Source organism: Ostrinia furnacalis, unplaced genomic scaffold (genome assembly GCF_004193835.3).
Source record: "Ostrinia furnacalis isolate ACB-3 unplaced genomic scaffold, ASM419383v2 OfSCF2395, whole genome shotgun sequence".
NCBI classification, from domain to species: Eukaryota; Metazoa; Arthropoda; class Insecta; order Lepidoptera; family Crambidae; genus Ostrinia; species Ostrinia furnacalis.
This window is the reverse complement of record NW_021132634.1, coordinates 659,136-676,578: the sequence shown is the minus strand read 5'-3', so window position 1 is coordinate 676,578 and position 17,443 is coordinate 659,136. Positions and strand designations below refer to the sequence as shown.

At 34.8% G+C, this 17,443-nt stretch overlaps 1 protein-coding gene across 5 annotated transcripts in view; it reads left to right on the top strand.

The window, feature by feature from the left end:
• Window positions 1–17,016, top strand: part of LOC114355368 (uncharacterized) — a 29,011-nt gene extending 11,995 nt beyond the window's left edge. The window contains exons 2-6 of one of the 5 annotated variants that reach the window (XM_028308171.1): window positions 1,254–1,500; window positions 2,193–2,302; window positions 7,228–7,359; window positions 13,153–13,225; window positions 16,349–16,519. In XM_028308171.1, the coding sequence (XP_028163972.1) occupies window positions 1,254–1,500; window positions 2,193–2,302; window positions 7,228–7,359; window positions 13,153–13,225; window positions 16,349–16,430 (644 nt within the window). In that variant the 3' untranslated portion in view covers window positions 16,431–16,519. Of the gene's footprint in view, window positions 1–1,253; window positions 1,501–2,192; window positions 2,303–7,227; window positions 7,360–13,152; window positions 13,226–16,333 lie in introns of all 5 variants that reach the window. The other 4 variants (XM_028308170.1, XM_028308172.1, XM_028308168.1 and 1 more) reach the window with 4 other exon arrangements.
• The last annotated feature ends 427 nt before the right edge of the window (window positions 17,017–17,443 follow it).

Sequence of the window (17,443 nt, the reverse complement as noted above, 5' to 3'; positions counted from 1 at the left end):
GTCTTCGGTACCCTAGTGCGGCGTAGAGCTTATGATGTGATTACCTTCCATAACTTGACTAGATGAAAATTAGATATTGAGGCATATTATGGGATTACACCCTTGGAAAGGCCTGGAGTTCTCTGGGCACTCGTAACGATCCCAGGCCTCGTAACAATAATGCACCTTAACGGCGAGTCATAACTTGCGTCCCTGTCTGCGTACCTGTTGCCTTTATGCTTAGCCTACGATATCTACTTTACGACTGCCCAACATAAAGAATACAGTAATAAAATTTTTGTGCTAGATAAAGTCTACTACTATCTTAATAAGTGCTTAATCAAAGCTTGTAGCCAAAATATACTTCACGGAAATTATTCGTGATTAGGGTGACTGTAGTCATATTAAGATGAATCGTTGTTTAAAGTGACGTCCACGAAAGGTGCTCCTCCACGCAACACCTACTAAAATCTTAATTTTAATGCTTAATTTACTTTTCGTGGAATTCTACGCGGATGAAATGGAGAGTCAAATCTAGTGATTTCTATATTTAATTTCATTTCACTCAATTTATCTCAATAGCTCAAGAAATCATCCTGAACCTACAAAATTGTGTTGTTGCCATGTGCAAAACTAAATTAAATATAGTTCCACCTTAACATCATTAATAAGATAGAGTATATTTTGTCACGACGAGTTTTATTGTAACTCATCAAGGACGGGTCTAATCAACTGAAGAGCACATGTCCGTTGTCCAAATTAACTAACAGCATGACAATGGCAGCAATTGCCACATGATTTCCACGAAATTACGCGGTGACATACCAAAGTTCATCGAGGGAGCACTACAACGTTTTAAAACAATTAAATCTGCATTAGGCTTTGGTTTATTTACAGTGTTTGGTAAAATACTTTATGTTTCGCCTAATCTATAGCGCTGTTACGGAATGAAAATGGACTCGTATGTAACTGACACCAGCAGTAACTACAGTGATTTTAAAAATGTTTCCTGGTGTCTTTTCAACTAATCTCTTTCAATAAATTGATCGTAGTTTGATTCTAGCTCGTTGAAATCTATAGGAAGAACTTTAAATATCTCTCCTAGGTACACTATGCAAATTACCTACCTAATTGGACCTAATGATCTCTTTCTATAGAGTGGGCTTTTAAGTACAGGATATTAATTTATTACCTTCTTTTACTACCTTACGAGAGCTCTGACGTGAAAACTACTGAAAAGTTTTATCTTTTCTATTGAGTTCGTTTGCCCACAGGTTCCTCAACTGCCGAGGCCCAAAGCCGTGACTATAAAGGGCAGAGCCTGGACCTCCTCAGGCTCTTAGCAGACAAGCCATGGATGGGGCTGGGCCCACACAACCGCTGGGATAGACCGCCCCACATTGAGTCTGAGCTGGCCAATGGCTACGACCCTCGCATACACCCGCACATCAATCTGGATAGCCAGCCGCATGCCATGGATAGCGATGAAGACAACTCCAACTATGTGGACGATGATTTAAGGTTCGTTCTAGAAAAATCACCAAAGAAATATGTATGTTTGGTGATTCCTGTCGTTAAAGACCTGTGATATAAATTATTTCCAAAATAGGCACAAAAAATCTTTATTGCTCGATTTTGGCATCGGTATAAATTATTACTCTATGAGTTATTCTTAGAGATAATCCTTAAAAAGGTGTAGCAAAGGTAAAGATATGGTGGCCACAATAACGCAAAAATAATTTCCTAATGGAGGTAAGTACACAAAGATACCCCATTATAACATTCAACTCTGAAAAATCCCGCGTAGCTAACCTAGTAGGTATCTATTAAAAGCATGGACCGGAACAACATCTGTGTTCGTTGCAATATGGATATGAATCTTCTTTACTTTGGCTCCTTTCAATCCTTTTTATTGAAAACAAATTAATATGCCAGTTGCCCCTCCAAGTAAGCATTTATACTCCAGCGGTCGACTGAGATCGAACTAGCCATCTGCGAATCTCCATACCCCGTTGAACTATGCTATCTTTGTTTTAACATAATAAGTAAGTATATGAATCTTGGGCGTTACTAATAGCAGTGTAGGCACAGGGCAGATCGCAGGATGGCGCAGAAAAGACTTGAGTGACTGCATACAATGGTGTATTTACAGAAACTTGCACCAGGTACAAAGAGCTAGATACAGCGCTGTCTTTAGCACCAGTTTGTTGCAGGTTGAACTCGGAGAAGCGGTCGGCGGTGGCGACAGCTCTGAACTCGGGCCGGCGGAGACGGCAGCCGACGCCGGCGCTCGGTAAGGCCGTCACGCCGTATGTCGGCGTCGGTAAGCAACGCCGGACACACATTCCACTCGTCTCTGTCGTTCACATGCACCCGTGATGATACCACCGGCTGGTGAAGCTAACTTGAGTGTTTTAAGCAGCGCTTCAGGCGCAAAAAGTGGCGCCGATCTTAATATACTTTTAGTGAGCTATCAAGACACGCTCTCTAAAATCTAAAATTTTGCACTGCAAAAGGGCTTATCACTTCATTAGGCCGTGCACTGATTTGACTGTGTAAAGTGTAATTTTACAGTCAATTAAAAACTAAACCAATTTTCAGGGCAAAATGTTTTTTTATAGCATTAATGGGATTAATGATCATTGATGTCAACAACCCAATTTTCTCCACCTAAAGTTAGCGTCTAGACACTTATTGAATTCCTTCGATCAAATCTTTCATCTTAGTTAGAAAGTCGGACAAAGCATCCAAGTAGGTATCTACACCCAATAAAGGCACTTAGCTATGTTTGCTCTTAACTCAAGAACTCTTTCTCGGTTTCCTTCCTTAAATTCGTTAAGGGAATTCTCTCACTTGCGAATTTGTGACAGCCGTGATCCTTCGAATCTTCGTATTTGTCATGACAAATAATAGAGTCGGCGGATTTCCATTAATTACAACATTTCAACATTGAAGATTATCCGACATTATTTCGCAATAACAACATGATTACACGAGCTCAATTGTTAATAAAGTTTGCAATATTCGCTTACATGACTGTTTACATAACTGCTTCTATTTTAAAGTAGCCCTTTACTAGGAATGATCTAATAAAAATCTCAAGTTAGCTTCCCAGTCGAGCAGGCCTTCAAAGCACGACTGTACGCACCTCTTTCATGCAGTATATCGATGTTGGTATTAAGGTAAAATCTATATATATATAAATGAAACCCGTTTCGCGTTGTCACGGCATCACGTGTGAACGGCTGAACCGATTTCGATAATTCTTTTTTTTTAATGTTTGTGGAAGTCCAAGGATGGTTCTTACGGAAAAAAATATTAAGAAAATCTCTACGCTAAGGCGGTACGAAGTTCGCCGGGTCAGCTAGTAGGTTATAATTATAAAACGTTTTACTGTCATTATAGCACTAGTAAAATTAATTTCAATCAATTAACTTTGCTGCCATTACATACGTTCCATTACATTTTAATTGCAATATAGGGAGGCATTGTGTGTATAATTTTCCCTGATCCGTTATCAAGCCGCCAATTTTGTTTTCATTACATTTATGTGAAGATCTTAATGATCTTCAAACAGTTAAGTAACAACAATTTTAATTTATTAAAAGCCTTAATTTGTCAAACGAAAATCAACTTGTAAAGTACGTGCTATTTTTAGTACATACTTGTGTTAATTATTATACTTATTAATATATTTTATTTCAAAAAGCATGCTGTCTCATTATAATATTTAACACTTTAGCACAAAATATTCACTAAAACGTATAATTCTTCATGCACAACATTCATTTTACTGTTATGTTGTTAGTACAAAAACGTGTCAGATTAAAATTAAATTTACTTCATACATTTGCACTGAAAAACTTTCGTCAGAAAAAGTTTGACTTTCAGTAGGCAAGGTAATTTACTCGTATTACATACGGACGACACATTATGAAACAATGTGGTATAATGATGTACCTACTATACTTACGAGCCAAAGTATGGAATCCCCTTGTTTTTTGTTCCGAGCGATCTTAAGAACTGAATGACTTAGTATCTATACAGGGTGTTAGGTAAATGGGTATATGAGCCGACACTAACCCATGTTAACATGGTCATATATGGTATGGTGAAGTCAGAAAATTAATATCTTCATTTTAATTATTTTGATTTTCATACAAATCGGATTTTATAAAATTTATTTTGTATGAAAATAAAAAAAAATGAATTGATAATATCAAATTTCTGACTTCACTAAACCATTTATATGCCCATGTTAACATGGTCTAGAGTCGGCTCATATACCCATGTACCTAACACCCTGTAGTATTAATTTAAAGTTTATAATATTATCTTTAAAATGATACCATTTTTATTTATCTTTTACTTAGGTCTGTGTATTTTTAAAAGCACATAACATATCAAGCAACCGTTCGTCCCTCACGTTGCTCTACTTAGTAAATTGCATTAATGGCAACAAAAACTTTTCCAAAGTGTCATCATTTTAGATAAATGTAAAGTGACATATTTATAATCCATTTATAATATGCAAGTATAATTTTGTTAGTTAATTCATAATATTGTTACAACGGTCCTTCATCGAGTTAAAATGGCCCGTGAAATTTGCACAAAATGATCAAATTGCGGATAAAAGGATGAGGTGACCACCAAAGCGGCTAATACGAATTTATCGAATGCCATTTTTATGCCCACGCTGTTGACGATGCTCGACATATCAATCAATATTCCGAACCCGACAAATATTTAATGTTCTGTGATAAACGGAATTTAAGAAAAATATGAAACAATCACTTTGGGATATTAATGTGTTACATCCTCTTTAAATTCATTCATTTATGTAACAGAAATCCTAAATATAACTACTCGTAAGTAGCAGGCTAATAACGTTCATAAGTTTTAAAAAGATTATAGTTAACCATTGGGTAAAGTGGGCCCAACTAAGTTACGAAGTTCCGTGACGTCTTTAGATAGTAAATATTTTTAGTTAAAGTATTTCAGGAACAGCCCTTTTTTTCAGCGAAATAGTGACGTGCGCGTTATAGGTACAATATTCCAAAGTTTACCAGTACAACGAAGTTTAAATTAAAACCTTGGACATTGAAGCCTACTTCAAGGCACAACTAACTTGTAGTTGTGAATGCATTGTCTCAGAATCTAGGCTAGAGTGGTGCACTTTGTCGGACAAGTAACTTTGATTTCAAATGACTTACACTGGACTCTAAACTTCAGTGGGGACCCCATATAACAGCTCTAGCAAGTAGGCTTAGCTCAGCTGCTTTTGCAATTAAGAAAATAAGATCTCTAACTGATATTCCAACAGCTCGCTTAGTTTACTTTAGTTACTTTCATAGCCTGCTATCATATGGAATCTTGCTATGGGGAAAGGCAGCTGATTTTGAAACTATATTCATCCTACAAAAAAGAGCTATTAGGTCCATTTATAAATTGAAACCAAGAGCATCCCTCAGGGAGAAGTTTAAAGAAATTGGTATTCTCACGGCCGCCTTACAATACATCTTAAATTGTATTATATTTGTTCACCAAAATATAAATAAATACTTGAAAAATAGCGACGTTCACAACTTTAACACGAGAAACAAAAATAAATTAGCTATACCTAATCTTAGACTTCAAAAAGTATATGGTACTTTTATGGGACAGAGTATTCACTATTATAACAAAGTTCCTGAAGACTATAAAAAACTACCCATTAATAAATTTAAAAGTATAGTTAAAGAACACTTACTAAAAAAAGCTTATTACACTACAAATGATTACCTTAATGATAAATTACCTTGGAAATAAGTCTCTCAGGCTCTCACAATGTACCTAATTAATTGTATAGATACATTAGTTGCCATCTCTTTCTATTATATTATGGTGCCTTGCTTTTCTGTCTGGAGTTTTCATACCTTGTCTACTAATTAGTTTTATATCTGGCACTTAGTCAGAAGGGTATCTTGGACTTGTCATGCTCACTAAAATGTCTTTGGGGTAGTGGCGTGTGAGGCGGGTCGCTACATTCCCTACAATATGGTCGAGTGAAGCGATGGCTGGTTCACACGTCATGTCTGTGAACAGGCGCTGCCTTCGGGGACTGGTCAAGGAAAGATATACCTGACATAAAATATATGTATCAAAACGTAACAATTAACCTAGAAATTAGCACGGCACTAAAGAAATATATTCAAAACTGCCACGCGGTCTCGTGCTAGATGGGCGTCTTAAAGGCCACCTTCTATCAACGGGAGCGCGTGGTAAGTAACTTGCTTCTGAATGTTTGTAACTTCCTACTTTTTTATATTTTTAAACCGGTAGACAGTGGTGACTGAGTTTGTTGCGGCGCTTCTTCTCAGCACTTGCCAAATGTTTGTCTCGAAGCGCTGGTAGGGCAAAAAAAGAATGAGACATGTATAGGCTCCTTAAGAGCATTTGACGATTTGCAAGAACTAATTTAATTAGTCTAAACAAATAAAGATAATTTTGATTTTGATTTTGAAATCTCTACATGCCATTCACGAGTTAGATACCGCGTTTATCTATCTATAGCTTTTGTAACTAGAGCAATTTGCACTTTGCATGTCTGTATTAATAAGTTGTCTTTATAATATTTAATTTGTACAACACACTGCCAAAACTTAGTCGTGCATAGATTAATATTTGTTTTTCTCATCGTAATAAGTTTTCCCATTAATTAATCAGTGATCAAATGACATATTCTGTGACACTCGTATTTTCACCTTTTCTTTGATACATTATGAGATGTGACACAGGTAAGTAGGTAAAAAAACGTTAAAATTACTCTTGGCAATTTCATAGCTAGTCCTACATTTCATCTGCCAGTAAAGGATTAGCCAAATTGGTTGCGGTCTACGGTCAGGTTAAAGTGAACGTAGCCCATATCAAAGAACAACATTGTCGGTCTCTATACATTTTGTATTGATGCTATCTATGACAGTGCGAGCACAAACTGATAAGTGACGGGCTGCGTTAATTTGACGTGACCGCAGGCAGACCGCAGGACGCATCCAGTGTGAAAAGTGCTTAAACATTTAGATATCTTGAAAAACTAGTAAGCTGAGTTTTACCACCTTATTTTAACCGTGTCTTTAACCATAACCGGTGTTTTTTGTATAGAGTTTAAGAGCCTGATGTTTGTTAAAGTAAGATGGTGCAACCCAGCCTAATCTTATATAAGTACGTTTCTTCTAGATACCTATTAACAGTAAAACTTGTCTTGTGCAGGGGTTCTCAACGACGTGGGCTCTTTCTTCGACTCCCTGCGCGACAACTTAGAGGCGCTGGCTTCACTGTCTCCCCAGCAGAGGTCCAACCTGTTTCAAGACCCGCCTAATGTTGTACATGCTCCTTCCTCCGGTAAGTTAACAGTACATAATAGGATTTTAATATATGCGCTCTGGCATTATTTAAGTATTCAAAATATATTTCTACAAAAGTCGAACCTAATGCCATATGTGGCATTTTCTCCCAAAACAATTATGCACATTTTTACTAATTTTTAAGTAACCCCTATGAAAACAAAATTCCTATTAAGTGTTACCATAGAGATCACTTAAAAATTAGGGATTGATGGTGAAAACGGGCATTAGAATCGTACGATACCTACATAAATTGTGTAGATGTGAAAAACTCATGTGACTTTACGTGTACACATTGCACACTCGTAATAAGTACTCACGTGACTGAAAATGAATTTACCAAAAAGTATAGCACACCCGATGTCAATAGCTGATTTTTTTTTCGAGAGTATTTACCGTAAAATAACGAATACTAATCTTGTAAGGGATACCGAAGTGAGTTGTAACAAAGGAGAGTTGTGACATTGTCGATTTTTTTGAACTAATTGACTACTATGTGCTATTATGAAGCTCGTAACAGTGCGGTTTTTTCTAGTTTTGAGTTTCGAGCTAACAAATGCACGCTTTTGCGAGTTCATTGGTAGTTAAGAGGTTTAAAAAAATCGACAGTGTCACAACTCTCCTCTGTTACAATAGGCTAGTTTCCTAAAAAAATTTTTTAGTACGTCAATTTTAGTATAAAAAACTATTGCACGCGTATATTTTTAATTGTCAATCAAACAAATAATTACGAAGTTATAGTGCGTTGAAGTTCCGCGCGACGTCACAAAGTGCTGCACTTTTACGCACTCACTGACGTCACGGGCCTTTCCTTTAGAACTTTGGTACGCTTTATCTCTTTACATTCTCATTAGTTTTAAAAAGTGAAAAATAGGTGTCGAGTAGTTTTTGATAAGCTAACTGACGGACTAATTAAAACGCTTGCTTTTTTACCCAGGAAACATCCCTATTCACCTCGGTCTCCCCTGTTGAATTAAATAAATTTAAAAAAAAGCGACAACACGTGTCATAAGAGCAAAATTGATTTATATTTTGGCAAAGAACAATTTTCCGAAGTGGGAACATTAAGGAAAGCCTATAACTGAAACAAAAGAACCGATTCTAGAAGGCAAATCACTTTCATTCATATGTAGGGACTAGGGACTTAACAATTCAAAAAATAAAAATACAAAAGAATAAGGATTCTCATAAAGCACTTCAAAGGTCACAAAAAGTTTGAAACTTTATACAATTACTTTGGCAAAACACAGGATGGTTTATTGTTTAAATGCTATTCATTTCACTCTAAGCATCTTTAAGAATATTTTACAATGGACTAAATGCTTTTTATATAACCTTTTTTTTTTAAATTGACATTTTCATCAATTCGTTCTAATTTGATTTTGATCAAAGAAAATAAGTAATTAAAATCTAGTCCTTTGCTTAAGACCTTAGCTGTCAAAATGTGATTACCCTAGCATTTGTTTGCGATAGGAACCTATAATTAGTTCACAGTAGATTTCATCTAACATTTTTTTGAATGAGAAAACTATTGATAACGAAGAATAACTTACTCCGTAATGTGTGAAACGTAAACGTAATTTATGATGATTATACTTTTCATACAATAGTTACGGATTGAAAAGCCTCTACAGTAGTAAAATAAATTCACACTGAGATGTTACAACTACGCCAAGGCAACCGTAACTTGTATGTAGGACAGCTCCACATGTCCTATGGGACTCTCTAGCCTGTGGACGATACTAATTTAACTTGCTTACAAACCTCTGCTGCCCCATGTCGTGAAAACCATAATACGTTTGTAAATCTTTTGTTTGTTAGTCAAGAGTAGGTATAATAAAATAAAATACCTAACCTAATTTTGTTCACTCACTTTTTGCAACTGAATTTTAGCACATAAATGCAATAATAAACAAAATAAATGATAAAAATAATTTTAAAAAGTTGCCTTAAAAACACTAGTTCCCTTTAATTACAGTTAGTGCAACTTATTAAAACTTTAGCTGTAAGTTTTACAAAACAATACCTACCTAAAGTTGTAAGGGAACATACAATAGGTACTAAAAATAACCTTTTTGAATTGGGAGTGCAAGCCAAATCCTGCATTTGTCCCTGGTAAAGAGACACAAAGATTAAATAATGAGCTATCTCTACATTAAAATTCAACACAATCTGTTTGCGGCATAAACATTTCGTATTTGTACATCTAGGAAAGGTTAATTTTTATCTCAAATCGCCACCGGAAAACTTGCGTATTTAAACAACCCAGAAATGACTGTTGACTTTGTATCACGGAAGTTAAAGAATTTTCCTTGAGCCAGTAGTTCACAGAGTGCAAATCAGTTTCGCGAAAAAACCAGCCATTTTGTCTTTACTTTGACCAAATTACATTTAATTTAAAATTGAGAACCTAAAAAAATACTACAGGAATTAAGCTTCCTTATTCACGATTTAATTTATTTTTGCCATGGACGATGAATGGAAGGCGACAAAAATTTTACGTCTTTTACGTTACGCTGATTTCTTTTCAAGAAGCCAAGGGTCATTGACGAAGGGTTCGCACAAAATAACGTTAAACGCTATTTAAACGCAATTAACGCAGTAACGTGGGCAAATGCTAACTTAATTATTTTTTGTAATTAAAACAATGTCAGAATCAGCCTTAGGAAGGATATCAAAGAGTTAAGAGGTTGTTTACTTTAATATTATATTTTATCGAGCAATTTTGTTGGAGCTGTCAAGTGTTAGACGCAGTTGTGACGGGAGGTGTTAGTGACCTTACGGTTATCATTGAACTCTACGAAGTGAGAATGTCAATTACGGCCGATTAAGGTCATCCGACGGTAACTCACGTCCATACTAACAGCATCAATCACTTCCAGGATACTTGTATGACATGTGGAACGGTGAATATGGATGACGCAGTCCATGTCGAGTTTTCCTCTAGAGTCTGACCTTTAGCGGATTGGTCTGGTGTCGGAGTACTGACTGATAACATCTACGGAAGTGTCTGTCTCCCGCTTTGCAAACGCAAATAAGTCAATTGTGGTTTCTTTGAACTTCTGATTAAATCCGTAAAGTTCCGAGTCAGAAAGCTGGCTTCTCTAAATCCTTAATCATCAGGAGGTGCACTGAAAGGAACGAATATTGGGCCTTAGGAGTAACACGTACCTATTAGCATTCAGCAGTCCTCTTTGTCATTGGACATGTTCCAGATTTATTTAAGCCTTTATAGGCTTTATACAATTTTATGAATAAAGGATAATTAAAGAAATTGCCTTTGTCCTTCCAGATTTAAAGAAAACGCTGTGTCTGTGCTTTGCGTTATCTAATTTTAATTTCTATCCCGCCCACGTACATGAGTCATCCTTTTTAAACGCGCGTGGGTGTTAACACCTTGTGACCCTTATAATGATATTTAAAAATATCTTTCAAAGTTACGCGTTGCATTCTTATATTTAGTTGAGTGGGTAAAAACGTGCTATGCCATATACTTAAATAAACACAAAACAACTGCAAATAATGTAATCCACACTCGTTAGGTTCCGTGCGTACGTGCGTGCCTTCCAATTTCAGCTGAAAATACATAGTACATGCCAGCTAAGATAGCGGGTTTGAATCCTGCTATGGGCGAATATTAGAATTAGTTCTACGGGCGGACAATAGCAACTATTACCTATATTGCTACACCGAGCCCATTTTTAAAGCATCTTCTTTTCAACCGACTTAAAAAAAAGGAGGAGGTTCTCAATTCGACCCGTATGTTTTTTTTTCTATGTTTGTTACGCGATAACTTCGCCAATTACCTATGAACCGATTTGAACAAATCTTTTTTCGGCGTATAGGTAATACCTCAAGGGAACTTTTTTATACGCAATATCTCCGCCGATTATAAACCAATTTGAACGATTATTTTTTTGTTGAATAGGTATTATCAAAAGGGTGGTCTCATGCGAATTTGAAGAAAAACTGGTCATGGTAGGTACAACTCCTTAATGCTTAGGAGTTGTAGGATAATTCTTTAAATATTATAAGTACAAATAGACCAACAGTTGTATTCTTTCATGTTTTTAAGGTGGGCTGACGGTTTAAGGTCTTTTTAGGTTTCCTATATGGTAACCTGTATTTTGTAGGGAATATTATTTTACACTAGACATGAAGAATATGGTCTCAATGTACTGCCTACCTTCAGTGGTAACATCAAGGTAATAATTAGTTAACTAAAAAGCAAGAAATAAGTAAAATTTTATAAAAAAAAATAAAACCGAAACCGGTGCAGGCAAACTTTACATGTTTCATAATCTTGGCACCGACTCCAGAAGTATCAATCATGGTATACCTACATAAATATTAATAATTCGTCCTAATAAATAAGTAGGTAATTAGTAATTATTTTTCTACTTTTTAGTGAAGGTTTTTTGGAGTCGGTTTTTTATTTATCATTATTAGGTACTTACGATGTTTGTTACTAACTCTATCTAGTGTCTGATATACAGATTGGTATACAATAGAGTATTCATGTTCAAATTCCACCAATTTTACGTTTATGTCCTGGCAATATCGATTAATGCAGGTACACGCCTCGGATCGTAACCGTAAAATACACATTTGTGTCAACACGACCTATAACTTTTAGCACTTACAAATATTGAAATGATCCCCACGTCATACGATATGCAAAGGTTGAATAAATTGAACTTTTTGAAAATCAGTTTATGATAATGTTTTGTTTTAAAAACGGTAAATTTTGCAGTAGTCCGCCTCATTTTTGCTTGCAATATTTTATTAAGAGAGTCAAAAAATATTTTAGCTAACTCATCTACACAGGACTGCAAAGAAAAGGAAATGAACTAAATTAATTCAACCTTTTTATTTGTAATAAATGTAAAATAAATAAAAATGCGTAGATTTTCCAGGGTTTTGTTAGTTAGTTCAGGTACTTTTGTTATAGAAGATTTTCTAACCGACCCTTTTTCTCATGCAATGAAAAATACAAATCACAAAAATAAATAAATTGAAAACAACACCATTTAATTTTAGCAATAAATAGACAATTTCCTACATAATTAATTAATAGCAGAGTTTCAATCTAAACTTATTAAACAGCGAACCTTTTATTGAAAGAAGTTAACAAGTTGGAAATAAATAAGAAATAACTAACTATGTATTCTTAGGTAGGGGTCGATATTGTCTAAGAATAAATAATGAATTATGTTCGATTGCAAATTATTCTTAGCTAAGGAAATCAATACTACTGGTCCGTTACATTAACGTATTCTTATGACGAACGCATGCAGCTGGCAGAACACATAAGCGGTTTTTAATAGAATTGTCATAATGCCATTTGCATTTTTATTCGCTAACCAATCTTTCGAATATGCTTTAGGTAATCAATTTATTTGTATCTTCCTTTGTGACATTTTACTTAAGCAGTAAAGGAAATAAATACTATACTGGTATGCTATAAGCGAAATCCTAAGAGATTTTTCAGAGTGACTACTTGGTAACTAGACAAATATTTAGACTAGGTACTAGACTGAGTCAACAGAGGTAACTAATAGTCCAAACTCCATAATCAAATTCTATTTCGTTTCTTTCTTTTTTTTTATTTGTAGCATAGGTAGCTTTCTTTTTCTTTAAAAATAGGCGGCCAGGTTTAATCCCTATCTTTTTTTATTTGCGACGTAGCTTTTTTCTGTAAATTAAAAATACTTCCATATTTTTCCCCACTTTTCTCTGGTCACTCTTTGGTTAGGTAGTTTCTCTCATTTACAATGGTGGTTTTGTTCAGGTGGCGGCGGTGGCGGCACCGGGATGAGGCGCCTGCACGCACTGCGACCACTGAGGCCCACTGGCAACATTAGGTGGGCATATACTAACTCTTTATTTGGGGAACTGCTCTGCAAAAAAATGCATTCTCATACTTGCTATAAGGTTGATAATTCCAAACTATTTTACGGAGCAGGTCCCCTAAACTCCTTCAACCTTTTTTCATTTGTTCATGCTTCTTGAGCTATCTTGCCCCATCTACTTCTCTATTTACACACTATGTATGAATATTTGTAATAACTGTCAAAACTCTGGTGTCGGAGAACTTAACATTTTCCTTCGAAACACGAAAATACCTAAATTTGTTTTCAAACGAATATTTATAAGTTATTATTGGTTTATCCTAAAATCTCAGATCCAATACCATTTAGCAATTTAGATCCATACACACTCATTTTAATTATATTGCCTCTGTGTTGTTTACTTTTAAAATTAACTGTTTCCGTAAGTGGCTGCTAAAGTACAAAATTGGCGTTATTTTCCCAACAGATCCATTTCAAAAACAATTTACTTGTCGTTGTCAAATTAAATACCAGTACCCGTTTAAGTAGGTGTTAAAAAGGGAGCTTCCTCTTCTACCTCGGTCCTCACTTCGTCCCCTGTCACGGAGTTTTCCAATCATGCGAGGGTATTGTCTTCAGGATTATTTGAAGGTCATGATGGTCCACTTGTCTTCCTGTGACCTGTGTGTCTAGACAAATGTACCTATTTGCTATAGTGTAGAAAATATTGAAGACGATCACGATTTTCATTGTGCACTGTTTTTCTTTGCGTTCCTGCTTGTGTTTTTTATGAAGAATATTAGTAATCTATATTGCAAAAATTACAGTGCCCCTCGTACTAAGCTTTGTATAATCGTAATCTTAGTAAGATTTGCTGTCTAGAATTCTAGTGACTTTATTTTAAGTCTTCTTTTGTAGTCTAGCTTATTGAAATTTCAGACATACCTAATTATTTTCAATTGTTAAAGAAATAAAAACTTGCAAAAGGTCATCATTGTAAGTATTGGACGGAATTACTCGCTTGACTCTTAAATACCTACATGAAAGTTTAGTTAATATTCTAAAAAATATCTCGTATCTAAAATTGTCTCTGACGCACGTGTAAACGTATTGTTAAAAACTTTGAATACACCAACACACATTTATCAGCAAAGTTTGTTTACTAAACTGTGGAAACTAGGCAATTTTGTGATAAGTACGTGAAACTCCAAAAATATCTATTATATTTTTCTCAAACTTATCTAACTACCAAGATTTTTAACAAACAAATCGTGTGATTTATCTAAGATTTATTTCAATATTTTTTTCAAATAACTAGAAACTTGAGATCTTTGACGATATTATTTCTATTTATTTTATCTAAATTCTAAAATACATAAAAAATACATTAAATTAGCGGTTTTGTATTTTCACACTTGATTTCGTTACGGCGTCGCTTGTCAAAGACAATAAACTAATCGTTATCTTTCCTTATTGCACACCAAACAATTTGTCATATTTATTTTAGTCATACAATGACGTAATTTTAACAAAAAGCTGGACTTTGTGTAGACACTGTCTAAACAACTATTAAAAAGTTTTAAATGTGTCACCATCTAAACATGATTTACTTACAGACAAAAGAAAACTGACGCACATAATAATTTTATTACATTGTCTTGGTCATGTCTAACTTAAGTTATTATATTATTTATCACATTCAATGTATAAAAAGCCTTAGCCTCTATAAAAACGTTTTAATGCAAATAAGTTATACCTTGATTTTTTAGAATCCAGCAGAGATGTAAACAAACACTTTCATACACAATTACACCATAATCACTTACGTGTTCATAATATCATACACACTATTTAACAAGCCCATGAAACCAACTTTATTTTCACGTTTATACGAGTTTGAAATCAATCTTTGAAACAAATTATTTTAGCAAAATACGTGGACAATGAAAATTTGTGACATTCTCAAATTGACTTGACGTTTAAAATCATGTGTTATCTCCATATTGTCTATGACTTGTCTCTGACACATCAGTGCCGTAACCTGTGAGTCATAGACAATAATCTGTAAATTTAATCGATATTATTTTAAGTATTCACTTATTCCGATTACTGATTAATTTTAAATAAAAAATATACGATACTTTGTTTAGTTTTCCAGCGATAACTTCGACAATATTGGAGATAACGTAAATTTATTTTTCTACTTTTAGTGTTTACTTTTTCGGAGTCAGTTTAATTTTTAGTCGGTTTTATTTAAACGAAATTATTTTACTTTTTTATGCAATTATGCTTACGTATTGTTCCATTGTTTATTTTTAAGAAAATAAAAAACTTCTTTCAATGAGGGTTTTCGCGATTGAAAAATCCGCCAGATGGCAATACGTAGACGCGAGGTCCAAATGCTGCATGATTGGTTATTTTTGACATGACATTGACAGATATGTCAAAATCCACCAATCACGCAGCAAGCAACAGCAAGCAACAGAAGTTTAATAACTTTACGGATATCATTGATTGTTTTACTGTCCAGTGTGCTTTTTGATTACATCTGTGCAGAGTTTGTTTCCTGTTCTCGAAAATTTCATAATCAGTTCACATTTTCAATGTTGCGACTTTGTTGCATATTTTTAGTATTTTGACGATCACCCGGCGATGATACGCAAGTACTACAACATTTCACTTCGCGATTAACGAGAGGTTTTGTCGCATCACTAGTTCACAGACTAGAAATATTTTTATGTCAGTTGGCCATATTTGATGACATTTCTGCTGATTTCTAAAAAATTAGACTGTAGGCTCGAGTGATCTGTCATGACACTGGACTTATCTCTCCACGCTATTAATGTAGGAATAGCATTCCTAGTTGATTTCTTTAAAGGCAATGTCATTTTTCATTGGTTCTGTGCCTGATTATTGATTTTCTTTTTTCAATTTCTTGCTCATTTATGAACTTAACATACTAATTATAGCACCAGCACATCAACCTGCTACTAAATGACACCTTTTCTGACTTTTCTAACTTTAAATGAAGACCTAAGGCTCAAATTAATATTTTAGGAAACTCTTGGCAGATTGATCTGCTGGGCACATACTTCTAGAGATTCTGTACAAAAATTCAGTCTAAAATATTGTTGTACGTAGATCTTACAACCGCAGATCGTTCGTGGAGGCGGACGGGACTTATCCCGGGGCGAACCACCACGATCCGGGCCTGCTGTGGACCGGCCTTGGGCGGTAGACGAGCCGGGCGCACCCCCTCGCGACTAATCGCAAGCGACCAGTCGCACCACTACGCCAAACGCCCCACGCAGCACTTCGAGCCCGAGGCCGGCGTCAGACCACCACAAGTCAACATTCGCAACGCAGACCTGAAAAAGTATATTAGCATTTACGACGTCGAATCCCTACCGCATCTCATGTTAGCGTTACAAGAATTTTGTTAGTGGTACAACCGATTGTTTAAACTCCCGGTACTGGCGATGAGATTGATTAAATAAAACTTTTGACTCAACATTTTATTTTCTTCCATTATTATAACAACAAAACTTGCCCTGCTACCAATTCGGTGTAGAACATCATAAGCAATGTAGAGCCTTTGAATGTTTAATTATGCGTGAAAGATTACCTTTCATCTCCACCTTTCAGGTAATAAAACTCTACGTAAAAAACAAAGGCTCTTTAAATAACATCACAATTTAATTGACTCATGGTCAGTACTTACCTGAGAAGTACCTAGTAGATAATAAACGTATATGTATTTAAAATACTTACATAGATAAAAGCTATATGATTATGGTTGTAGTCAAATTAATATCAACGGCAAGAAAGGCTATTATTAAATACAAAAAAAATTAACAAATAAATTCGATAAGATTGAAATCGTAAAATAAAATAAAAAATAATTACTTTAATTAAAATTATATTGGAGGAAATAAAGACATAAAACTAATTATATTAAGCAGACTTCAGATCAATGACTAACATTATTTTTACACCACACTTCTATGGTTTACTCTATAATACAAATAATCAGTACTTTTTCGTATAATGAAAACCTAAGTAGGTATTAATATTACCAATTCGTACTTATTAACTTTGCATTACTGTCTGATTTTTATAGATAGATAATGAATTAACTTTATAATAATCATGTACATACACGCAAACTGTTTAATCGGTAAGTCATTTCAATTGTTATGCGAGTGTATTCATTAATGATTCTGTAATATTGTCGTTTGAATGTATCTAGCC